The sequence below is a fragment of the Jaculus jaculus genome, chromosome 15 (genome assembly GCF_020740685.1).
Source record: "Jaculus jaculus isolate mJacJac1 chromosome 15, mJacJac1.mat.Y.cur, whole genome shotgun sequence".
Classification (NCBI taxonomy): Eukaryota; Metazoa; Chordata; class Mammalia; order Rodentia; family Dipodidae; genus Jaculus; species Jaculus jaculus.
In genome coordinates, this window is record NC_059116.1 from 3,257,653 (window position 1) to 3,283,908 (window position 26,256).

The window sequence follows — 26,256 nt, forward strand, 5'->3', positions numbered from 1 at the left end:
TGTGATGGCACCCATCTTTTACATAGTTTTGGGGAGACAAACCTTGTGGTCTCTGGCCCAAGAGGCCCTCATGCTGAAGTGACAAGCACTCTAACTGCTGAGTCATCACCCCAGCCCTGTCTGTAGTATCTTGTACCTCGTCCCTAAGGTTATTTCTTGCAACTACAAGACCCCTAAATTTCTTCAGGAACCTTGAAGGACTAGATCCCTCTATTTTATATCTTCCCCGCTCAAAACAAAACATAAAACAAAGGTAACTCCAACTTAGAAGCTACTTTACAACCAGGAGAGTAGCTCAGAGGTAGAGCACTTGCCTACCATACAAGAGACCCTGAGTGCGCTCCCCCGCACTGCAAAAAGACCAAGCATTAAGTGTGTGTATGAAATAGCTATTAAAGATTGTACTTTCCCAAAATTTTACTAAAGAATTTATTTTTAAACAAAAATATACATTAAATCTTAGATTTACAGCATATAGAAATAATTTATCCAATTTGCATTTTAAAATTAATATTGCGTCCAACAGTGCAAGTCTTTGACACATTTGCATTGCCAACCTTTCCCACAATTCAAAAAAATGGGAGGGAATATGAAACAAAAATTACACAAGCTAACTTTTATGTAAAAATAAAAAAGAGATATACAAGTGTTTTTATTTACAGGGTAAAAGTTGTAAACTTTCAGAAATTTATCTCCACAGAATAGACGTACATATTTTTATCATACCTAGAGAATGCATTACAAAATTAGAATTTAACTTTCCCCTCCTGTGTATATGCAAGGTCAATGATCACATGTATGATTTCTTCCTGGAAATTCAGAGCCTGATATCAACATTTAGAGCCAAATGGTAAAGATGAAAACTCTCCCCAAACATGGCAAGAAAAGAGAAAAATTACCAAAACACATCTCTATCTTCACTAGAATAGGAAAATTACTGTGTGAAAAACATAAAATGAGAGGAATTTATGGAGGAAAAAAAAATCACCTTTGTAAGGATATTTTTCAATTGCTCAAAGTTTCTATCAAAATGAAAGCAATATACTGTGCTTCGGCCTTAGAAATGGGGTCTCAATGTCTCTTCCTCTAAGACTTGAGACAGAGGTCAAAGAGTGAGGCCCTCATAATACTTTGTGTAGTGGAATGTATAAAAGATCCTTTTAAAAGACAGCTCTCTAGAAATAGTCTGCAATTTATCACCGGTACCCTCCTGATTTTCATTTTTGGTTTATTTAAACTACACATGCATTTTCTCGGAGACAACTCAAGGGAGGGCTCCTAAAGGACCCCAGACTTTACATACACTCTTCTCATCTCTTGTACGTAGTGGCAGTGGCAACCTTCACTCGATTATAAGGCCACTTTCTTGATGACAGAACCCCTTCTCCAAGCATCAGTGGACTAAAGGAGCTCAACTAGAGTTATCATCCAAAGGGAGACACAGCCAAGTTTCCAGTAGAATTTTTTTTTTCCTCTCTTGCAGTTAGGTCTCACTGTAGCTCAGGCTGACCTGGAATTCACTATGTAGTCTCAGTGTGGCCTCAAACGCACCACACTCCTACCTCTGCCTCCCAAATGCTGGGACTAAAGGTGCACACTACTATGCCAAGTTCTTCTTTCCTTTTTTTTTTAATCAGTTTTTTTTTTTTCATGTGTGTGATTGCATGCGTGTTAAGTTTGTGTAAGTGCCCAAGCAGGTGCCTGTGGAGACCAGAGGTCCGCACCAGCTGTCTTATTTGATTGGTCTGCACCTTACTTTTTGAGACAGGGTCTTTCACTGAACCTAGAGCTCACCCAGTTGGGCCAGGCTTGCTACAGCACCCAGGACCCTCCAGTCTCAGCCTCTCTGGTGCTGGGATTATAGGTGTGCACGGATGTGGCTGGCATCTTACGTGTGTGCCGGGGATCCAAACTCAGCTCCTCGCACTTGCATGAGAAGCACTTTATCCACTGAGCTATTTCCCAGTCCCCTGTTAATTCATAGTGGACACATGATAATATATTTTGATGTGATACCATATGGTGTTTCTTTCAGGTTTGGAGATTGAACCAAGGACTTACACTCTACCTCTGAGCTCAGCAGCTCAACATGGATGTTCTACTACATGCACATGTTGTACAAGGTTGAAAGCAGGGATTGCTTGCCTCTTTGAACATTTACCACTTCTTTGTGGTGAAAATATTCAAAACCCTTTCTTCTAGCACTTCGGAAATATACAGTATATGAACATTATCTATCCTGCTGTGTAATAAAATAACAGGATTTCTCCTAGCAAAATGTAATTTAACATCAATTGATGATAACTTCAGCTTTTAAAAACTGATTTTAAATGTCTGTAAATAGATTACTTAAAAAGTAGGGAATCAAATAACTTAATATGACAGAAAGTTGCTAAAAATGTGCAATGAGTTCTTTAACCTGGTGGTCAACCAAAGCCAGGCTGAAATGGCCCCCTTATGAAATGTGAAGTTTTGATTGAATTATTAAGCCATTTTGAGGAGCACATGAACCCTATAACCATCTTTGCAAAGAGGACTACCCCATTTAGTTTCAGGAGATGAACATCCATGACTACTTTTGTTGTTACCATCATAACTTTAAAATTATTCTTTTAAACCAAGGTGGCGCCTGGGGCCAAGAGGAGCCTGTGCGAAGTCCACACCGTCAGTCACAGGCAGGAACGTGTGATCCAATTTTGTAACGCAGTGTCACTGGAGCCGAAACTTCAGACGATTCCCAACCCCCTCCCCCCCAAATCTGCCGTCCTGGATGGAGACCAGGTAACAAGGTTCCCTTTGAATCGCAATGAACATTATACCAAGTGAATGACACAGGTGGTCTCTTGGAGTAGCCCATCCCAAAAGTTTATCATAAAGGTTACTGTTCTCAGTATCTCTATGAGAAGTAGAGTTTTGTGTAAATTAAAAAAAAAAAGTCCTGAGTCTTTTATTTAAAAAAAAAAAAAAAACTAGACATTTGCCCTGCGTGTGGGTCCCTTGCGCAGCGCTCAGCGCTCCGCCGCGCATCGTCAGCCCGCTGCGATGGAGGATGCGACGGTGAAGGCGCGGCTCAGCTCTCCACCGTGCGCCGGTACTCCGCCGTGCCCTCGGCGATGATGGCGTCCAGCGGCGCGCGCTTCTTGCGGATGCTGCGGCCGGACGAGATGAGGTCCGCGTAGCCGCGCTGGTGCGAGAAGGCGTAGGCCGAGCGCCGGGACGAGGCGCCCCTGCGGAACACGTTCTGCCGCCTCTTCCACTGCTCCTCGGCCTTCAACCGCTTGCGGTGCTTCTGGATCTGGGGAGGGCAGGGCAAGGACGTTCTGAGCTGCGGGGAGAAGCAACGGCCAGCAGCCGGGCCCGCGCATCCCCCGGGCGCCCTGTGGGTGAGGGAGACGCACGACCCCCCACTGTGCTAAGCCAGCGCCCCTTCTGAGTGTCAGGGTACAGGTTGAAGAGAGCCCTGCGGGATAGCTGTAGCTGACTTCCCTTGCACAGTGGCCGGCCAAGGAGGACAGGGACCTAATTGTGGAAAATGACCATACCCCCGCCCCACCGCCCCTGGGGAAAATGTTCCCAGGACCCAGAGGGAAAGCGATGGTATAAGTCGGATTCATCCCTTCCTCTTTGTTTTTCTTAGACAGTATCTTGAGTAGCTCAGCGTGACCTTGAACTTACTATATAACTGAGTATGACCTTTTAGTTAGGGTCCTACAGCCAGTCCCTCCCCAGTGCTCATGCCAGATCTTATGCGGGGCTGGGGACTGAACTCAGGTTTGCCTGCCTGCCAGGCAAGCATTCTACCCTCTGAACTACATCCCAAGCCCCGGCCTCAGTTTACTGACATGTCAGATGTGATGCTGCGGCCATCTTCCAGTGCAAAATGAAGCTAGTAAGGTTATTAATTCCAGGAAGGGTGATGGAAAGGACCCAAGGCGGACCTCTGCCTCCTGAGTGCCGCCACCATGCCTGGCAGGACCCAGGTCCTTTTTTTTTTTTTTTAATTTTTCGAGGTAGGGTCTCACTCTAGCTCAGGCTGACATGGAATTCACCATGTAATCTCAGGGTAGCCTTGAACTCATGACGATCTTCCTGCCTCTGCCTCCCAAGTGCTGGGATTAGAGGTGTGCACCATCACACCCAGGTATGACCCAAGTCCTTTTATGGCAGCAGTAAGTTGCTCAATCAAGCTGGTTACTGCACAGGCGGAGATGCAGCATCATTGCTGAGGCACTCTGAGTCACAGCTTTCTGGTCTTTGTACCTCAAAGGATACTGCTACCGGAGGTGACATTTTGTCCTATGTAATGGATGGAGGCACTCTACCAATTTAGATGGCAAATGTTAACGTTATCATTACTTAAACGTGGAGATAAATTTATGAGGTTTCATTATTCTTTGCCCCTTTGGTGTAAGATGGAGTTAAAGATAGACAGTTAAAAAAAAAATCTTACCAGACTTCCTATGATTTAGAACTTTGCAGGAACAGCACTGTTGGGGAATGCTTTGGTGTCGAGAGGAACATCCCCAGGTAGGAGAAGGCTGACTTTCTACGTACCTTATCACTTTCTGATGGCCAAATGGTCATTGACAAGAAACGGACGGCAACAACGGGTAGTAAGCAGACTGCAACGGTTAAGATGATGGTCAACCAAATATATGGCTGTCTCAGGGCATTTGACGCTGTGCCTGGAAAGAATGGGTGGGGGGGGGAGGGGGAATAAGTCAGAGGCTCTTTTATCCTAAGGGCACTAGTAGTTCACATTCCCTAACTCACAGAGCACCTATAGAGATGTTACAACTGCACCATCCTCTCTTCCTCCTCAAACAGTCCATCCCTGGTCCAGGAATGGATTATTTTTTTCTATCCCAGGCTGTCCTGGACCTCACGATGTGGCTCATGGCCTCACTGCAATCCTCCTGAGTGTTGGGTTGCAGTTGTGAGACGCCCTACTGGGCCAGGAATGAACTTTTTAAAATCAACACTCAGCAAAGACAACTGTGCTGGGTCAGTTCTTTGCTACGTGGTAAGTGAACAAAGGGAAATGCCTTTGTTAACACTGCCCCAATTGAAACTGCAAAATTAGGGCTGGGGTCAGGATAGCTCAGGGATAAAGCAAGCACTCAGCAAGCACCAGGTCTGGGGCCATTCTCAGCACGTGTGTGCGCACACGCACAAAATTAGGGAATGGAGACCTCAGAAACATTCTAAGGTAAAAAAGGCATCTTTGGGCTAGGGAGATGAATCCATAAAGACGCTTGCTTTCAAAGCTTGCTGGCTCAGGTTCAATTCCCTAGGCCCCATGTAAAGCCAGATGTGCAAAGTGACACGTACATCTGGAGTTCATTTGCAGTAGCAAGAGACCCTGGAATGTCCATTCTCCTCTCTCTCTCTCCTCACAAATAATAATTTATTTTTATTTTTTGTGTAAATAATTTATTTTAAAAAGCACTTTCTAACAGCTAGTTTGATTGCAGTACCACACATTAGTCATGAACATTAACACTAGCAGTAAACAGGGTTTCACATAGGACTTATCACTCAATCTACTCTGAAAAATGGGCATCTGCCACCCTCGGGTTATATAAGAAAGCTGAATTGGAGAAAATTTAGGAAACCTGCCGAAGACAACAGAACTAACCATGGAGCCCTGGGACTAGAAACAACATCTGCATGACTGGCTGCGGCCACACTCTGCCCAGCTCGGTTTGCTGTGGAGGTTGTTGTGTTCAAGGCAGGAGCAGTTTCATTTTAAATACAAATACTCAGACACACCGGCCCACTGTCAAATAGCTACAGCCAAATTTACCTTTGTGCTTTAGATAAAAACAATGGTCTTTGTTTTTAAATATGGTGTTTATACTACTAAATATAAATTGGGGTTAAAGACACTTCCTTTCTGAATATTCATTTGAGAGAGTGAGAGAATGGGTATGCCAGGGCCTCCAGCCTCTGCAAATGAATTCCAGATGCATATGCACCACCCTGTGCATCTGGCCTACATGGGTCCTGGGAAACTGAACCTGGATCCTTTGGCTTTTCAGGCAAATACCTTAACCACTAAACCATCTCTCCAGCCTGTCTGAATATTCTAAGTAGCATTATTAAGAATATAATACACATAGTAAGATAAAACAAAATCATGAAAATTAGTTCTATCCTTAAGAAAAAAGGTTACCATAGCAACAGTCTTTTACAAACCAATGACTAGCCATAAAAATCCTAATACTTTATAGGGAAAGGTTATAGTATTTTTTTTATTTTTTTCGAGGTAGGGTTTCATGCTAGCTCAGGGTGACCTGGAATTTACTACGTAGTCTCGGGATGGCCTCAAATCCTCGCGATCCTCCTACCTCTGCCTCCTGAGTGCTGGGATTAAAGGCGAGAGCCACCATGCCGCACTTTTTTTCCATTTTTAATCCAAACTATTTAGGACTGTCACAAGGTGACAATTACAGTATTTAATTAATATTTTTCCATTTATATTATGATTCACATTTATCAATTTGTTACAAACATAATTATAATTATTGTATACATAACTGTTTTATTATTAATCTAGATGTCACTCCACACACATACTTCCAAATATGTATCCACCTTTTAAGTTTAGGGATTATATTGATATGTCATAGTTTAATCAGTTAGTCTGATACCCTTAGGTCATTGCCACACTATTTTTCTTTTTTTAGTAAGTAGAATAGCTGTCGTGGTACAGTCTTGGTACCAATCACCTTGCCAAATTTTGGTGCATTGTTTCTTATGGTATTTTTCCCAGAAAAGATGCCTGACAGAAATGTATGCATACAACACAGCTCACTGGGCCTTTGCTGGTCATGTTTTAGAAAGACTAATATGGTTCTACATAGTTACCCAATCTTCCAATAACTATCCATATTTGGTTGGGTGAAGGAAGAGGCTTTTTGTTTGTTATTTGTTTCTTTCAAGGTAGGGTCTCACTCTAGTCCAGGCTAACCTGGAACTCGTTCTGTAGTCCCAGGCTGGCCTCAAACTCATAGTGATCCTACCTGTGCCTCCCAAGTGCCAGGAGGGAAGGTGTTCACACACTTCTAAAGGATAGGCTTTAATAAGCCTTTAAATCATTTTTAAGGGTTTTCTATGTAGCCCTGACTGGCCTAGAGCTTTCTACACAAACCAGAGTGGCCTTGAACTTGCTGCAGTCTTCCTGCCTCTCCCTTCCAGGTGCTGAAGTCATAGGCATGCAGGACCATGATCCTGCAGACCTTTTGATCTTGAAGCTGTCTCACTGAAGACAGCCACAATTACATCTTTATGTGACCTTAACTGACTTGCCACCCTTACAACCCACCATCACTGTTCAGTTTCCAGTCAGAACATTCATTTTCACTAGCAACAATTTGCCCTTTGTGAACATGTCATGCTTCCCCGGTAGTCACGTCAGAATTTCAACCAGTGACATATGTCTGTCTGCTTATTTTTGGAACTCAGAAAATGCCAACCTGTGAACTGGAATGCAGAAGGGAAGAGGACGTGTATGCCCGCACTGTGGAAATCAAACATGATGCCAAAGTACAGCGCAATGCTCCCAAAGATTGAAAACGCATTCACGAAAGTCCAGTAGGAGGTGTCCAAGCCAATCTGTGGGGAAATCAGGGAAAAACAGTGTACTCATTTGAGGAATTCAGCCAGCAAGCAAGACAGACTTTCAGAATAACAAACATGGAATTTCACAACTTAGGCATGATTGGCTTGAACAGTAAAACAACGGGAAATCAGACTTGACTGGGGCAAGAACGAGGACCTGTCCTTGGGATGAAGGCCGAGAGAGCATCTCTGTTTTGTGAAGAGACAGGCTTTGAGAGCACACGCCGTGCTGGCCTGACTGTACACCTCCACAGACCCCAGGGCTTCCGTCCAGCTTGTAACCGGGGTCTGGCTGGAGGAGGCGTCCTTGGAGGCGGCTCTGAATTCCAGCCCAGAAGCATGCGCAGAGATCTGAGCTCTGGGGTCCTGCTTGCTGCCCGCTCGTGCGTACTATGTTTTGGTGGTTTCTCTATGCCTGAATTTATAAGACTTATTCTGCTACTGATGGAATGTCCCCCTGGATCCTGTAAGCTGAAGTCATCCCTTCCTCCCATCGACCGTGTCTGGTTCGGATATTCACCCCAGCATCGGGGAGCTGTCCAGAACCCACACCTCGTACCTGGAAATTGACTGTGATCACCAGCGCTGAGGCAACCGTGACGGCAAAAGACTGGTAGTCAGAGGGCGCCTCCCCGTCCTGCCCCACAGTTTGCAGGTAAGCCCCGAGCGGTATGAAGAAGAGGACCATTGACGTGAGGACCCCGTGCAGCAGGCTGACGAAGAACCGCTTGTAGTTGAACAGCAAGTCCCTTTGTCCCACGACATACAGCCCTGGGAATCGCAGGCTCAGCTTGTCACTCACGTCCTTAAGGGGAAAACAAAATCAGAGTGGCGGGGTGGGCCTGGGAGGTGGCTCAGTGGTTAAGGGTATTTGCTTGCAAAGCCTGCCATCCCGGGTTCAGTTTGCAGCAGACCCACATGCATACAAATCAGTCATTTTTTAAAATGACAGTGATATCACTTTCTTCAGGTCAAGGAAGGAAAATGTGTGACACCGAGCATCTCAGTAAGACTTAATAAGTTGCTGTTATGTTTTAGGAAGGCATGTATGAAGCAGAGTAACTCCTGAGATATTTCCTGTGTGCAGGGAACAATGTCGTAGCTTTAGTCCAATGCTATTTGATATTTAATTGAGAGAAGGGGAAGATAGGACTTTATTTCTTTGCAATTTATGGAAATAAGTGAATATATATATATTATATATATATATATATATATATATATGAATATATATATATATACACATACATACATACATACATACATACATACATACATACATTTGGTTTTTCGAGGTAGGGTCTCACTCTAGCCCAGGCTGACCTGGAATTCACTATGGAGTCTCAGGATGGCCTTGAACTCATGGCAATCCTCCTACCTCTGCTTCCCAAGTGCTGGGATTAAAGGTGTGCGCCACCACACCTGGCTTTAAATAAAAAATTTTTAAAGGAATAAGTTAACAAGTAAAACTAAGGTCATAGAATGTAGGGGGATTCTATTCTTAACCTCCAGAGATAATATGTTTATAGTATTTCAAATGTGGTGATAAAATGTATTTGAGGAATTTAAGACATAAATTTTAGAACGTGAAAATTTACCTGCTAAGTGGGGGTAAGTTATTGATATAAACACATCACTCGAGTGTCTAAACAGTCAGGTGTCCAATAGGAACAAATGAACATTCTTGCCAATGAACTCAACGAGTCACAGGAATGCTCTTTCCTTCTTGGGAAACACGAAGCCAAGCGGCCGTTGCCCTCCGGGAGCTGCGCTCGGGTTCTCTCAGTGACTGAGCACCCCAGCCCGGGCCTTGCTTCCTACCTGGTCGAGCAGCCCCATGAGGAGCACCGGCAGGCTGGAGTAGAGCACGTTGTAGAGGGTGATGAACCAGTCCTCGTACGCCGTCTGCAAGGGAGGACAGAGGCTCTGTGTCACGCGAGGGGACTGACTGCCGGCCGGCTTTCTTTCAGCGGGCCTGCCCCTGCTCAAGCGAGGACAGCTCCTGCCTCAAAACACCCTTCACTTGCCGCTACACTAAGTCAGAGTTTGTTTCTGTGTAACACATTAAATCACAGACTCTTCCACAGAAACAACCTGCCACCCCAAGAATGTGTGTAAAAATGGTCCATGAAAGGTTTCAGTTGAAGGCCTTGTTCTGACTGAGAGCCCTACAAAGCAGCTCTGCCCATCAGTTATGGCCCTTTCTTAATAACGTAGAAATTCTGAAAACTCGGCTGGAATGCTTGAATCTTTTGTAAATTTAAAAAATTTTTCCCTTCTTTTTTTTTTTTTTTTTTAGAGAGAAACAGGCAGATAGAATGGGCACACCAGGGTCTCCCAGCCACTGCAAACAAATTCCAGATGCACATGCCACCTTCTGCATTTGGCTTACGTGGGTTCTGGAGAATTGAACCTTGATCTTTGAGTTTTGCTAAGGCATTTCTCCAGACCCCTTTTGCAAATTTTATGTGTGTGTATATATATATATATATATATCTATGTATATGTATATATATATGTATATGTATATATGTATTACTTGCAAGCAGAGAGAATATGACTGACTATGGGTATACCAGGGCCTCCTGCCACTGCAAATGAACAGATGCTTGTGCCACTTTGTGCATCTAGCTTTATGTGGATGCTGGGGAAGTGAATCAGGGATGTCAGCTTTGAAAGCAGTGCCTCTAACACTGAGCCATCTCTCAGGCCATTTTTTAATTATTTATTTACCCATTTGTGTGGGGGCATGTACATGCATCAGGGCCTCTTGTCACTGCAAATGAACACTATACTCTTGCACCAATTTTTGCATCCATTTACATGGATGACCTGGCAACTGAACTCAGGGCAATAGGCTTTGCAAACAAGCACCTTTAGCTGCTAAACCATCTTCCCAGCCCCTTAAAGTTCCCCCGCAATATACTTTAAAAAATAAATAAAACCAGTTCCAGAGAACATAAAGTATTAGTCTAATTTTTTTGTACCTTTGTTTTGCATGGCAAGCATTTATGAGAAAACATTTTGTAAAACAATATGGTCGAATAATAAAAAAAAAAAAAGACTATGCCCTGGGAAGTAAGAAAGAACATTGCGTACACATCACTCCTCATGGTGGGGGAAAAGGAAATGGACTTATCAGGTCCACAAGATATATGTGGCCCTGCCCATGACTTCTCTGAACACTGACACCAGAGGAGGTTCAATAACCACAGACACTGACTTAAGCTGATTTTTCAAAACTAATATATATATGTATATATTTTGGTTTTTTGAGGTAGGGTCTCTCTCTGGTCCAGGCTGACTTGGAATTCACTATGGAGTCTCAGGGTGGCCTCGAACTCTCCGCGATCCTCCTACCTCTACCTCCCGAGTGCTGGGATTAAAGGCGTGCGCCACCATGCCTGGCTTCAACTAATATTTTTGTACTGCATCACTACTTAAATATTTGCTATGTACCTTCCCGTTTCTGAAATAAAATAACCAACAAAGCAAAACAATAAATTCACAATAACAGATGTATCACCACCCACGGTTCTTGTAATACCTTCAACCTTGTTAAATGTAGCTTCATCCTTTCAGAGCTCAACAATTTTCTATCACTATTTAGTAGCAAGGTGACATGGGAAAATAACCTAAGGTGAAGGGAAAAAATATCTTTTTATCCCCAAGGTAATGTTTTACTCTAGTCCAGGCTGACCTTGAATTCGCTATGGAGTCTCAAGGTGGCCTTGAACTCACAGTGATACTCCTGCCTCTGCCTCCCTAGTGCTGGGATTAAAGGCATGCACCACCACTCCTAGCTTGGGAAAAATATATCTAAGCAAATTTTCACTTAAGGTAAATAAAAAATATTAGTAAGGGCTAAGGATATAGAAGGCTCAGTGGTCAAAGGCACTTGCCTGCAAAACCTAATGACCCAGGTTTGAGTCTCCAGTGACCATGTAAACCCAGATACACAAAGTGGCACATGCATCTGGAGTTCATTTGCAGTGGCAAAAGGCCCTGGCACACTCCTCCTCTTTCCTGTATATATAAAATAATTTTTTAAAATAAAGAGGATACTAGAGAGATGGCTTAGTCATTATGGTGGTGACCTGAAAAGCCAAAGGACTCAGGTTCTATTCTCAGGGCCCACGTCAGCCAGATGCATAAGGTGACATATGCGTCTGTAGTTTGTTTGCAGTGGCTGCAGGCCCTGGCACTCACCTTCCTCCCCGCCCCCCTGCCTCTTTCTCTCTCAGAGAAATATATAAGGACTGGAAAAATGGTTTGGCAGTTAAAGCATTTGCCTGAAAATCCAAAGGATCCCCGTTCGTTTCTCCAGGGCGAGGAGGCACAGGCATCTGGAATTCATTTGCAATGGCTGGAGGCCCTGGTGCATCCATTCTCTCTCTGTCTCTCAAATAAATAAAATATATTATAAAATAAATACATAAAATGAAAAGATTATTTCAAGAAAAATAAAAAGTATATATAAGAAGTATTTGTTAAGCAACAGAAACAGTCTAGAAAATACTCTTAGTTAAGCCAGCAACTATAAGATACTGAAACAAGATGATAAATACACAGGACAGAAATTTGTGGTTTTCAAAGTATTTGATTCACTCACGAGCTCTACTCAAAAAGTAATTCAAGGATAATGATGAAACATTACCTGCGCTGAGTAGCCATTGAAGAAAGAGTACCAGAAGTGGACCAAGGTAAATGCGAAGTTTTTGTAGAAAAAATACCGCAGGAATTTGCACATGCGTATGTAGGACCACCGGCCATGCACCAGCAGCAGCCTTTGGAGATATCTGAACTGGGCAAAGGAGTAGTCACTGGACATGACGGCCTGCATTCCTTCCTGTCCACTTATTCCAACACCGATGTGGGCAGCTGCGGGTCAGGAAGAGGAGATGTGGTGGGTCGGAAGCTGCTTTGAAAACAAAGCATTTAAAACTTCCCATAGCAAAACAAGAAAGCCAAAGACACAGGCGTTTGTGGAACTACACACAGCACCTCTGCTCCCCAACCCTGGCCCCGCAGCTGACCCGACTCAAAGCTGGAGGCAGGAGGATGCTGGCCAAAGTACATGGTGAAGCCTCCAGCACTGCTGGGAAAGACTCTCAGGGGTGTGGTGAATTCCACTTGGATTACCTGCTTAACTCACCCACCACCCCTCCCGCCCAAGGGTGAGCCACAGGCACACATGTTGCACTGTGTGTCCCTGCCTCGTTGGCCACGGTTGAGTCAGCTATACGTAATCTACGGCCCATGCTACCATACTGACTCCCTCAACGTTCACTCCATCCTTGTTCTAATCACAGAAGGTGGCCAAGCGAGAACAACCTCCTCAGGTCCCAGCCTCTGTGGTGCGTTTCTCCCTGACCAAGGTCCACTTATGGCTTGAAAACAGAAGTGAACTGAAGCCCAGCATCTCTTCCCTTTCTGATATTTCTGGAGCATGGTTTGTATCCATGTCCCAGCTGCCCAGATGTCCACAGGCAACTGCACAGACATCTCAATTGAGAAGCTCTTCAGTCAGACCCCAGAGGTGAGTGAGTGCCGGGGGGTTTGAGATCCATCCTACAATTGTCTTCAGTTCACCCAGAGCCTCAGAAAACACCCTGTCCCCTGTTCTCATTCAGTTCTTGCCAAAAGCACCTACAGGGCTCTGTTTCTTGCACTGAACGATAATGGATAGAAACCCAGGCTAGCCCAGCCTCTCCCTTGGGAATGCTGGGATGAACATGCAAGTGTGTTTGCACCTGGAATTGTGCTACTCTTCAGGTGTGACACCGGATGTGTTTCTTGCAGAAGGTTTCTGAGTGGCAGAGAAATAAAGTAGAGAGAAAAACCAGACAGTTAAATACACGGACGAATAGACACTGGGCTCACCATGCAACTCTAGCCCTGGTTTCAATGTTTAGAAGCCTGACTTCTTAAGCAACATAAGCTACCTGTATATCTAATTTTTAAAAGGTTTTATTTAGTTGTAAGCAGAGAGAGAGAGAGAGAATGGCATGCCAGGGCCTCCAGACACTGCAAAATAACTCCAATGCATGCACCACTTGTGCATCTGGCTTTATGTGGGTACTGGGGGGAATTGAACTTGGGTTAGGCTTTGCAAGCAAGTGCCTTAACTGCTAAGCCATCTCTATAACCCACATTTAAAAAAATTTTTACACATGGTTTCATGTAGCCCAGGCAGTCCTTGAATTCACTATGTAGTCAAGGATGTCCTTGACCTTCTGATCCTCCACCTCCCAAGTGCTGGAATTATATGCCCTGCACTACCATGCCTGGTTTATGATGTGTTGATGGTTGAACCCAGGGCTTATATGCCAGACACTCTACCAACTAGCCTATGTTCTTAGCCCCTTCATATATTTTGAAGTCTTTTTTAAAGTTTGTTTTAAAATATTTTTATTGGGTTGGAGAGATGGCTTAGTGGTTAAGGCACATGCTGGCAAAGCCAAAGGACCCAGTACTCATGTAAAGCCAGATACACAAGGTGGCTCCTACATCTGGGGGTTGTTTGCAGTGGATAGAGGCCCTGGCATGCCCGTTTTCTCTTTCTCTGCCTTACTCCTTCTCTCAAATAAATACAATACTTTGTTTTTGCAAGCATAGACAGAGAGAGGGGGGAGGAGAGAGGGGGGAGGGGAGAGGAAGAAGGGAGAGGAAGAAGGGGGAGGAAGAGGGAGAGAGGGAGTGTTGAGTGTGCCAGGACCTCTTGCCACTACAAATGAACTCCAGACATAGGAGCCACTTTGTGCATCTGACTTTATATTGGTACTGGGGATTAAACCCAGGCCAGCAGACTTTGCAAGCAGGTACCTTTAATTGCTGAGCCATCTTCCCAGCTTCATTTATTGTTTAAGCTAACTTTGGTTTCCTTGAAATACTTCTAGTCAAAATAATCTCGACCAAGACCACCTTCAACTTTCAGAAGCCTATTCTTATGGCTGAAAGACAGACAGACAGACATACATATATATATTTTGCAAGGGAGGTTTCCAGAATGGATAAAAATAGCAATTTCATTCATCCTTGTGATGGCCCTTGATTAACATCTTCAAGTTACAGAACTCAGGATGGTATCCAGGTAGGAAGTGCCATGACTGTAAGTCGGGGTGGTGGCTCCATTTTGATAAGATATGGTGGTGTTCACAACCATTATTCAGACCCTGAAACCTAACTGCCAAGTCTCCTGTTTCCTTCTAGAAAGAAGCTTTGGTTTGCCTAAGTTGTATACAAACTCTGGAAAATTCAAACCGTAACAACTTGTCCAAACTTACATTTTCAATTACACTTTGCAGCTCTAAAAACTAGCAGAAACTGCATTTCATTCAGTGTTTGTGATCTTTTCTTAAAACACATGAATAATTCTCATGACCAGTTGTAGCTGCCAAACTGTTTTGGTACCAAAGGATGGTGTCCTTTGCTTTCCTGAACAAGCCACAAAGGGAGATGTCCAGACTCACTCTGGGCCATCACACTGGGACTAAGGACAAGGGACCCTGCCCAGGCCTCATCTCCAGTCTGTCCACCTTTTCATGGGGTACATCAAGGGTATTATGTGACATGGACTTCAGCCCAGTTCACGGTGTAGCTGTTTCCTCCATAAAGCCTCATAATAAGTACTTAATTTTTTCCTGCAATTCCAAATGCAGCCCAATGCCCCACTGGTAGTTACACTTTCCTAATTCCTTGACGAACTGTTTTCTTGAGGCTTTGTGCCCTCATTTCATCTTTCTCACAGCTCACAGGCATTCTCAGGGTCTGTGACCCAGTACGAACATCACTCATCCAAGCTCACAGGAGACATATTGGGCCCCGGGCAGGAGAGGACAGCCTCTAACGCTGGGGTTCGTGGTGGGAGTGGACGTTTCCAGCACTGCTATGAGCTCATACAGCTGATCATGAAACATGTTAGCCAGTGGAAACAACACTTTAAAAAAGATTTCATTTGTGAGTTGGGTGGAGGGGTAGAGAAAATGGGTACACCGAGGCCTATTACAACTAACTACAAACCCACTTCAGATACACCTATCATTGTGCATTTGGCCTTTTCCTGTGTTCTGTGGATTTGAGCCCAGGCCAGTGAGCAAGTGCCTTTAACCACTTTTAGTGCCTGGATTCTACTTTACTATATATATATATATTTGACAGGGAGGCAGGGAATGGGCACACCATGGCCTCCAGCCAGTGCAAGTGAACTCCAGATGCATGTGCCACATGGGTTCTGGACAACTGAACAACCTAGGTCCTTAGGTTTTATGGTCAAGTGCTTTAACTGCTAAGCCATCTCTCCAGCCCTGTATGCCATTTTAAAACAACTTAAGGGGGAAAAAGAGCTTATGTAAGGTTTACCTACATTTCTTTTTTTTTCTCACCCTCTTGCTGAAAACTGGTGAACCCAGAAAGGGCCATCAACTCTTAAGTCTAAACTACCCGACGTTACAAAGCGTGCAAGCTGCCTCCCCGCCGCGCCCTCCCATGCTAGCTCAAGTCCACGTCCTCACAGTGAGAAGCCTGCTTGAGCTCCTCTTTTGACACAGGAATCAGTAAATGTCCAGGTGCATAATGGGGAATAAACTAGAGCTACGAAGGGAAGAAACCGATCTAACTGAGAGCAAGACATGCCACCAGTAAGTAGGACAGGCACTGGCCACAGACAGACACAGAGATAAAACACAGATGACATACGTCAGAGACGACTCCTGTTGAGGAAGATAAAGTTGGAATATTCTTAGCACACACCAAGGAAGAAGAGGAGGAGGAGGAGGAGACTCTAAGAAAAGAAAGAGATGGATACATGAGTCATAAAATAGGCGCACTTCAAGTCTAGTTATGTGAGATGCATTTAAAGTAGCCGGCACAATAGTTCACGCACATATGAAATATCATCACATAGCTACAGGTGACATTGGAAATTACTATCTTGTTTTCAGAGGAGAAAATGACCCTGACAAATAAGTCCTAGCTGACACTGAAGGTTGGTACTAAGAATTGATCCAATTCTCAAGTTGTAGTAGTTTGGGTAGTATTTATTATTATAATTAACAGTAATAATAATTATTGCATATGTATATATGTGCAGTGTATAAGCCAGTGTGTTTGCATGTTTGTGTGTGTGTAGGTGCATGTGAACTTATATGGATGTGAAGGCCAGAGGTTGATGTCAGATGTCTTCCCCTCCCTCCCTCCCTCCCTCCCTCCCTCCCTCCCTCCCTCCCTCTCTGCCTCCCTCTCTGCCTCTCTGCCTCCCTCTCTGCCTCTCTGCCTCCCTCTCTGCCTCCCTTCCTCTCTCTCCCTTTCTCCCTTTTCTTTTTTTTGAGGTAGAGTCTCCCTTACTCTCTAGCCCAGGCTGATCTGGAACTCACTCTGTAGCCCCAGGCTAGCCTGAACTCATGACAATCCTCTTACCTCAGCCTCCTGAATACTAGGATTATAGGCAGGAGTTATATATCAAAGCATCTGGCATTTAACAGACACAAGGCTGAGTACCACAGGCTGGGTCTGCATGTTGCAGTGTCCGTGTAACCACACCAGTGCAGGACAGAACTCAGTCCTTCAGGGGCAAGGACCTTGCTGCACCCAACCAGAAAAAAAAAACACAAAGTGACCCTGGGCAGTCTGCTGGGGAGCTGTGGATGGTGAGATGGTGGTAGAATTTTTCTTCAGTGCTAAACATGCCTAGGTGAAGGAGGATAATAGTCTCAAAATAAATGCCGGAGAGAGTTCAACAATTTATGCTGAGCATGGCAGAATTTTAAAAACTTACTAGATATGCAGGAGTGTAAAAATCCCTAAGAAGCATGGGAGAAGAGCAAGCCAGTGGGGAGAGAACACACTGGATCATGAACATCAAGGAAACTGGGATGGTTTTACCAGGCAGGCTGCATCTGCTACTTGGCATTGACTAAGAACCCCCATGGAGTGTGCCCACACCTACTGAGGGCCTGTGGGCTTCCAGAGTGGAGGTCACGGGCACAGGAATGGCTGAAGGTCTGATGACAGCCTCAGCCATGACACCCGAGGAAACGTGCCCTCAAACCTGGCCCCACCATTTCTCCTCTCCAGCACGTTGGGCCTCACAGGCTGCCCTGCATACGACTCACTTTTGATCATGTTCACGTCATTGGCTCCATCCCCAATGGCCAGCGTGATGGCCTTCTTGTACCGCTTCACCAGGTCCACCACCATGGCCTTCTGCTTGGGGGTGACGCGGCAGCAGATGACGGCGCTGCACTCACAAGCCAGGTCCACGAAGTTCCTCTGCTGCTGCTCCTTCTTCGCTTCCAGTCTCCTCTTGCTCTGCGTCCGCATGCGCCGCTCCTCCTCTGTCCTTGGGAACTTCAGCTTCAGGATTTTACTTCTCTTGGTCTTTTTCTCTAGGAGAATTTCATTCTGTGACATGGCGGGAGGCAAGCGTCACAATCACTATAGTTTTTACAGGAGCACCACTCCCAAGAATGGTTCACATCATGGATGATTTTTGCCCTGAGTATAAAATGTACTCACTACCACAAACACATTGAAAATGCAAAAATCACTCATCAAAGTTTTGGGAAGAAGTAACAGTGAAGTGTTCAGCCCTAAGCGAGACATCTCTATCACATCCCCAAGGCTCAGGGACCATTTCAGATATATCATCGGCGAATGTAAGAGACAAAGGAAGGGAAATGTCCAAAGTGGCCACTGCATTCATGACCTCACAGTGCCGACACTGCCCAAACAAGACCTGTGTAATACGAAGGCAAAAAAAAAAAAATGAAATAGAAGAAAGACTAGTTGGAAAGGTGGGGTCCAGTAGGAGGGGAGTGGGGGAGAGGGACAAAGAGGGTGGAGAGAGGGATTATGGTCAGGATATAATGTATAATGTATGGAGGTTGTCAATAAAATATTAAAAAAAGAAAATACAAAAACCTACAAAGAATACAGTGAAATTTTTCCATTAACACCATCAACACTAGGATAGCCACTTTTCATTTCCGGTATCTTCTGTTATGACTTAAACGTGAAAACAATAATCATACTTGCATTTATAAGCAAAGAGATTTAGGTGGGCAGTTAATAAATATGCAAAACCACCTAGAATTCACCCAAAATAGGCTTGTTTCAAGTCAAAGGTTCAGGCACACTAACGACACGTACCAACCATGAGCCCGTGATGATCAAGGCACGATTCTCTCCAGGAGGGAAAAAAGGCTCATGCACAGGGGGAGCAAATTTCGCATAGACGCCACCTCTGTTTCTCTGGTTCTCCATCCTCGTGTGAAGAAGAGAACTAGGAGGGGGAATGGATTCAAGTATTTAAGGCACAAATTGTAGCAAGTTCTAGATGGAAATTTTGACAGCAGTTAAAAATTATGTTAAAGATACACAGCATGAAATTTGTTGGGCATATCTTAAAATATTTTACTTGGGCTGGAGAGAAGGTTTAGCAGTTAAGGTGTTTGCCTACAAGGCCAAAGGACTGAGATTTGACTCCCCAGGACCCGTGTAAGCCAGATTCAGGAGGTGGTGCATGCACCTGGAGTTTGCAACAGCTGAAGGCCTTGGCATGTTCATTCTCTCAATCTCTCTCTCAAATGAAATATATATATAAGAAGAAACATTTTATTTATTGATTTGAGAAAAAAAAGGCAGCTAGAGGCACACCAAGGCCTCTAGCCACTGCAAACAAGCTCTAGATTCACATACCACCTTATGCATCTGGCTTATGTGGGTACTGGGGAGATCAAACCTGGGTCCTTAGGCTTCACAGGCAAATACTTTAACAACTAAGCCATCTCTCCAGCCCATGGGCATTTTTTTTAAATTTTTATTAACATTTTTCATGATTATAAAATATATACCATGGTAATTCCCTCCCTCCCCACCCCCACACTTTCCCGTTTGAAATTCCATTCTCCATCATATTACCTCCCCATTACAATCATTGTAATTACATATATACAATATCAACCTATTAAGTATCCTCCTCCCTTCTCCCTTCCTTTCTCCACCCTTTATGTCTCCTTTTCAACTTACTGGCCTCTGCTACTAAGTATTTTCATTCTCACGCAGAAGCCCACTCATCTGTAGCTAGGATCCACATATGAGAGAGAACATGTGGCGCTTGGCTTTCTGGGCCTGGGTTACCTCACTTAGTATAATACTTTCCAGGTCCATCCATTTTTCTGCAAATTTCATAACTTCATTTTTCTTTACCGCTGAGTAGAACTCCATTGTATAAATGTACCACATCTTCATTATCCACTCATCTGTTGAGGGACATCTAGGCTGGTTCCATTTCCCAGCTATTATAAATTGAGCAGCAATAAACATGGTTGAGCATGTACTTCTAAGGAAATGAGATGAGTCCTTTGGATATATGCCTAGGAGCGCTATAGCTGGGTCATATGGTAAATCAATCTCTAGCTGCTTTAGGAACCTCCACACTGTTTTCCACAATGGCTGGACCAGATTGCATTCCCACCAGCAGTGCAGAAGGGTTCCTTTTTTTCCACATCCCCGCCAACATTTATGATCATTTGTTTTCAGGATGGTGGCCAATCTGACAGGAGTGAGATGGAATCTCAATGTAGTTTTAATCTGCATTTCCCTGATGACTAGTGACGTAGAACATTTTTTTAGATGCTTATATGCCATTCGTATTTCTTCCTTTGAGAACTCTCTATTTAACTCCATAGCCCATTTTTTGATTGGCTTGATTGATTCCTTATTATTTAACTTTTTGAGTTCTTTGTATATCCTAGATATTAATCCTCTATCAGATATATAGCTGGCGAAGATTTTTTCCCATTCTGTAGGTTGCCTCTTTGCTTTTTTCACTGTGTCCTTTGCGGTGCAAAATCTTTGTAATTTCATTAGGTCGATGGGCTTTTTTTTTTTAAGGTAGTGTCTCAGTCTAGCTCAGGATGCCCTGGAACTCACTATATAGTCTCAGGCTCGCTTCAAATTCACAGTGATCCTCCTACCTCTGTCTTCTGAGTGCTGGGATTAAAGGTGTGTGTCACCATGCCTAGTTTATCACACACTTTTAAGTGTATATAGCTCAGTAGTGTTGAGTGTAACCTCCACCTCAATGCTGTGCACTGGTCTCAATTACTTTTTCAGCTTGGAAAACTCGAACACTTTTTGCAGCTTATGTCGCTAATAATATCTCCATGTTCCATCTATATAATAGGCTATGACATCATTTCTTTCTGGTGTTTTGCTGTACGGACACAACACTTTTTTATTTATTGACCTCATCCATCAATGAACTCTTGCATTACTTCCACATCTCGGCTACTGAGCACAGTGTTGTTATAAACATGGACGTGCAGCAGTTCTTCACCATCCTGACTGAATGCTGTTGAAAACCTCAGCACTGTTTTCCACAATGGCCCCCCATTTTTCATTCTCACCAACAGCATACAAAGCTTCTAATTTCTCCCCAGCTGCACCAACACTTTAAAAGAACTTTTTTTGAACATCAGAAAAAGAGGTCATCTCTCTCTGTGGGTTTGATGTGTGTTTTGCATTTGATGTAAGTCACTGTCATATGCTTGTCAGCCATCTGTGCATTCTCTGAGAAACTGAGGTGGAAGTCAGCTTCCTACTGGTTGGCTGTCAGGGTGCTGGAAAATGCTATGCCAGCCGCTGGGGTTCAACATCACCAACAGTGTGAACAAGCAGTGAATCCTTGAAAGCTACAAAAATCAACCAGCCAGGGAAGAGGGGCTATTTACCCACAGGTGTAATAGTGGCACATAGTGTTGGGCGTAATCAACTGCTCTCTGATTGGCCATGAGGCCTGTTCAAGTTTCACTTGCAAATATCTGTTTGACTTGAGAGACAGTCCATCATTACTTATACATAGATCACATTTTGAACCTTACTTTGAACTAATACATGAAGAGAATTCTTGATGAGGCCATGAAATATGAGGAATTCTACAGGGAATTATACTTCACTTGAGAATAAATTTTATTTTCCTGAACATCCCTAGGGGCCTAGTACTATATGTTTCTAGTACCCAAATTACATGAAGCAAAAATCTATCCTTCTTCTAAATGAAGCCATTAGATTGAAGTACTTTTTTTTTTAGTATTTTATTTATTTATTTGAGGGAGAGAGGGAATGAATGTGGGTGCAGCCAGGTCTCCTGCCACTGCAGACATCAGGTGCCTGCTCCACTTTGTGCATCTGGTTTTACATGTGTACTGGGGAATTGAACTTAGGCCATTAGGCTTTCTAAGGAAGTACCTTTAACTGCTGAGCCATCTCTCTCAGCATGGTACTGAGAACCAAGGCAGAGCCCATGGCTTAGAAGCTCCTAAAACCTAGTGGGAAGTTTCCACTGCTCTTTGGCTAAGTGGAGAGGTTATACAGATTAAAAAGCCTTCTACATGGAATATGTTTGCCCTCTTTGATACATGCTGCTCTCACTCTTGGTTAGAGAACCTGATTTTAAACATTATGACCCCAAACTGGTTACCAATACCCCTACTGAGGATGGCCCTCAGTGGAATGGAGGTGTGGGAGGGAAAACAAAGAAGAAAACCCAGTGGGAATAGGACCATTTTGCAGTATGTTCATATATTAAAGTTCCCAATAATTTTTTTCAAAATGTATTCTCAAAGCCCTTTCTTATTTTTCAACTGGGTGACATAGAATCTAAGCCTTGATTTTTCCTCCATAGGGGCACAATGTCCTTGATACTCCACTACTTATCAAAGACAGCCCAAACAAGTGGCAGCTGGCAGTGTGTTCATAAGAAGGAGGGAGTCTTGATCTGAATTTTAACTCTCTGGTTACTATTTGACAGGAAAATAAAGCTTATTGCCACATTCACAAAGTTATATCAGCCTTTGAAAATTCTCAGCACTTTTGTATAAAGAAATCATTGGTAACACTCTGATGTGATGGAAAAAACATGAGTCATGAATTCCCAAGTGGAAGAGCCCTTAAATATGTTGTCTAGGCTTTTTGTGTTACACTAGGGAAATAAAAAAAAAAAAAGAGCAGTGATGTGAACTGCTTGCAGTGAGTCGATGGGCAAGCTGGAATGAAGGGCCCCTGGTCTCCCCAGTCAGCCGGAGGTTCTCTGCCTCCCCCACAGTGACTATTTTGCATGCTCACAGGAAGGCCTCTCAACCTTCTTGTTGGCATCCAGGACCAGAGAATTCTCTGTTGTAGTCAGAGTGAACACATTCGAGAGATTTACAACATCCCTGCCTCTGCCCACCAGAAGCCTGTAGATCCCTCCTTCCCTGTGGCACTCATTAAAGATATTTGTACCTCCAGCATTATGATCCCTGGAAGGCAAAAAGCCAAACACACTGAGAACTACTGCCCCAGGGGATTAGGTATTTATTATCCCTTTTCTACATTAACTTATTCTCATCTTCAAGTGAAAATGAATGATCAGCACAAGACATTAAAAGGCTAGAAGAAAAAAAACACGACATTACCCTCTGAAACCATCTGATAGGAATCATCATGTCAAGAACCATCTAGAAAGATGATTCATCTGTCTATAAAGGGAAAGTAGGCTGACAGCACAATAAAAAAATCTGCTACTTATAGAAATTTTATCTTTTAATTTCTTTTAGGGACCAATCTGTAACACTTTCAAAGGAGACAGGAGGAATTTATTAAGGCCCCATCTATAAAAAGTAAATAAAACCATATGGTAATTAACCAAATTACTTGCAATCAAAAACTACTTAAGTAAACAGAGTGCACATTCATTTGTCTGTTGCTACTTTTTAAAACTTACAAGCTCAAAGAGGCATAGTGGGTGAGCTTTTATCCAAATAAAAGTGATTCACAAAGGCTGCTCATTTTGTCTAATTCAGCAGAGTGCTAATAAAGCTTTATCAGTGTCATTAGAAGATTTATAAGGAACACTAACTTTAGGAAGCCCTGCAGATGTATTAACAGCTTCATTTGACCTTGTGCCATCTTTACAGCTGAATTGTAAGGATAAAGCTAGAGGAATAAACCGAATTGCTAAGCCATCATTAAACACATCAAGGCAAGGTTCCCAGCCTTATAACAAGGCAAGGTGTTTACAGGGCTGCTGCAACTAATTTGCAGATAATGAATGTACTAGCTCAAGCCAAGGTTTGTTTTTTTCTTCTAGGAAGTGGGAGGACAGGGTCTCACTCTATTCCAGCCTGACCTTGAACCATTCTGTAGCCCCAGGCTGGCCTCGAATTTACAGCAATCTTCTTCCTTAGCCTCCCAAGTGCTGCAACTAAAGGTATATGCCACCATACCTATGTTTCCAATATCAGGTCTGCTCTCTTCCAGCTAGACTATCACCAACCAACATACGCAAAAGAACCCACCCTTCTGAGACGAGGTTTGTTTTCCTAACAGTCTTTACAAAGATAAAATCCCAAGAAAGGATAAAATATAATTCATATCAACTTGCTAGTGATGTCATGAGCTCTTTTCCTTTTCCATCAGACAAAGTAACAGTCACTGTTACTAAGACAAAAATGGCCCTTGAAAGGCCTCAAGTTTCCCTAAGACTAAAATCTGCTATGACGCTCAACCCTGGTAGCACTTCATTTGAACTTGTCCCACATCCAGAGTCTCGTTTCCAATTCTCCTCATCTTCCCCATCTAGTCTTGACTTTGAAAAACGCAGCAGCCACATGCTGCCAGGCCGTGGGCCCAAGACTTACTTGATATCTTCCCCGTAGCAGATGGTGGTGTCTTCTGTCAGAAGTTCACACGCAAAGCCTATGTTCTCAGCTGTCTCTACAACAGAGAAACGAAGTCCGACATCATTCCCACTGCTCAGCTGAACCGCTGACCCTATCTAAACCATGTTGAGTGCCCTTATCTGAAATGCTTCTCAAACCAGAAGTGTTTGAGATTCTAGATGAGTTTGGCTTTTGGAGTGTTTGTGCGTGCACACAGATGTCTAGAAGATGGGATTCAAGTATAAACATGAAATTCACTTTTCTTTTGTATATATCTTATACATACAGCCTGAAGGCAACATTATACTTTTGGTGCATGAGAATTTTAACCTCAACCTCTATCATGAGGTCAGGTGGCATCATGCCAGGTCTCAACAAGTTTCAGATTGGGCATTTGAGTACGTAGATGTTTGGTTTAAGGGTGCTCAACCTGTCATGATGCCCTGGTTCAGTTCTTGAATGTAACCCAGTGCAATCTAATGTCTCTGCAGCAATGTCTATAGAGGTCATGTGAAAAAGCCCCTTTCTCTGTGATAAAACAAAAGAAAACCGAAATCGGGTTTGAGGGCTGGAGAGATGGCTCAGTGGTTAAAGGCACTTGCTTGAAAGACCTGACAGCTCAGGTTCCATTTCCCAGTATCCATGTAAAGTCAGATGCAGAAAGTGGTGCATGCATCTGGCATTCATTTGCAGTGGCAAGAGACCCTAGAATGCCCATACATGCCCCCTCTTTCCATCAAATAAATACAAATCTTTGTTTGTATTTGAATAGAAATATTTTTTAAAAGTCTGGTTTGAGGGCTGGAGAGAGGGCTCAGAGGTTAAAGAGACTTGCTTTCAAAACTTGATGGCCACAGTTCAATTCCCCAGGACCCACATAAAGCCAGGGGCATAGAGTTGGCACATGTATCTGGAGGTTGTTTGCAGCTAGGAGAAAACCTGGCACACCCATGTTCTTCCTCCCTTCCTCCCTCCCTCTCAAGAAAGCGTTTTTAAAGAAATTGATTTGAGATGCATTCAATAATCAAGTGTGCTCTATTATCAAATATATTAGCTGGTTATGGGATGTATAAATTGGTTATGTGATTAAAAATACTCAACATGGTCAGATCATGTGGTTGAATTACTCTGTTACACTTGGGGAAGGATGACCATTTCCATTCAACTCTCACATGGAAGACAGGCACAAGGAAGGTACCTTCCTCCTTTAACCATTCAATATTAATTAAGAGCCAGGGCCATGTCACCCTCAACTTGGAAGAGTATGAAAACCATGAATGATGTCAGAATTAGAGTTACTATTGTTAAATAGATGTGGCCACTTCAAAATGATCCTGTTGCCCAGAGACCAGGGCTATGACAGAAAACAAGACCAGTTCCCCATTGACCAGGGATACCCCAAAGCAACTTGGCTTGTAGCCTAGAGTCCCAAAAGCAGGCCCGCAACAGCACTGGCCCTCCTCCTTGGAGATCTGGAAGGAACAAGGCCTTCCCATCACTCACCCTCAACCTCACTGACTCAGGGACTTTGCTCACATAGTCTATGCCCAGACATGTCCCTTCCTCGGAAACTCATGAAAGGGTCCACCTCAACTTTGCTCTTCAGATTTCTGGAGACTCCTGCTTGTTTCTGCTTCAGAGCCCCTCCCCCACCACCATGACATAGTGCTTCCAACTCTCCCAATAAAAAGCTTTAGCTCTGAAAGGACATTTTTGTCTCAGGTCCTCTTTTATCAGGCCATTCTTCCTCATAACATGATGAACCATCAAATGTGCAGAGGGAGTTTTATGGAACAAAGTATCAATACCAAACAACCTGCTTCACTCGAAGTTTAAATGCTAACATATTTCCTCAGGTATTACATCTCAATCATTTTCAAGACAGAGGATGAATAGGAAAGCAAGAGCTGTGAGAGGTTAGCAGTTGGTA

General features: G+C 43.6%; 1 protein-coding gene across 1 annotated transcript in view; it reads right to left on the reverse strand.

The window, feature by feature from the left end:
• Positions 1-399: 399 nt before the first annotated feature.
• Atp8b1 (ATPase phospholipid transporting 8B1) overlaps positions 400-26,256 on the reverse strand; it is a 145,108-nt gene continuing 119,251 nt past the window's right edge. The window contains exons 20-28 of the mRNA XM_045135070.1: positions 24,306-24,381; positions 18,772-18,904; positions 17,736-18,024; positions 12,281-12,504; positions 9,445-9,528; positions 8,183-8,428; positions 7,479-7,617; positions 4,555-4,685; positions 400-3,295 (exon numbers count right to left, since the gene is read on the reverse strand). Coding sequence (XP_044991005.1) covers positions 3,071-3,295; positions 4,555-4,685; positions 7,479-7,617; positions 8,183-8,428; positions 9,445-9,528; positions 12,281-12,504; positions 17,736-18,024; positions 18,772-18,904; positions 24,306-24,381 — 1,547 coding nt within the window. The 3' untranslated portion in view covers positions 400-3,070. The remainder of the gene's footprint in view (positions 3,296-4,554; positions 4,686-7,478; positions 7,618-8,182; positions 8,429-9,444; positions 9,529-12,280; positions 12,505-17,735; positions 18,025-18,771; positions 18,905-24,305; positions 24,382-26,256) is intronic.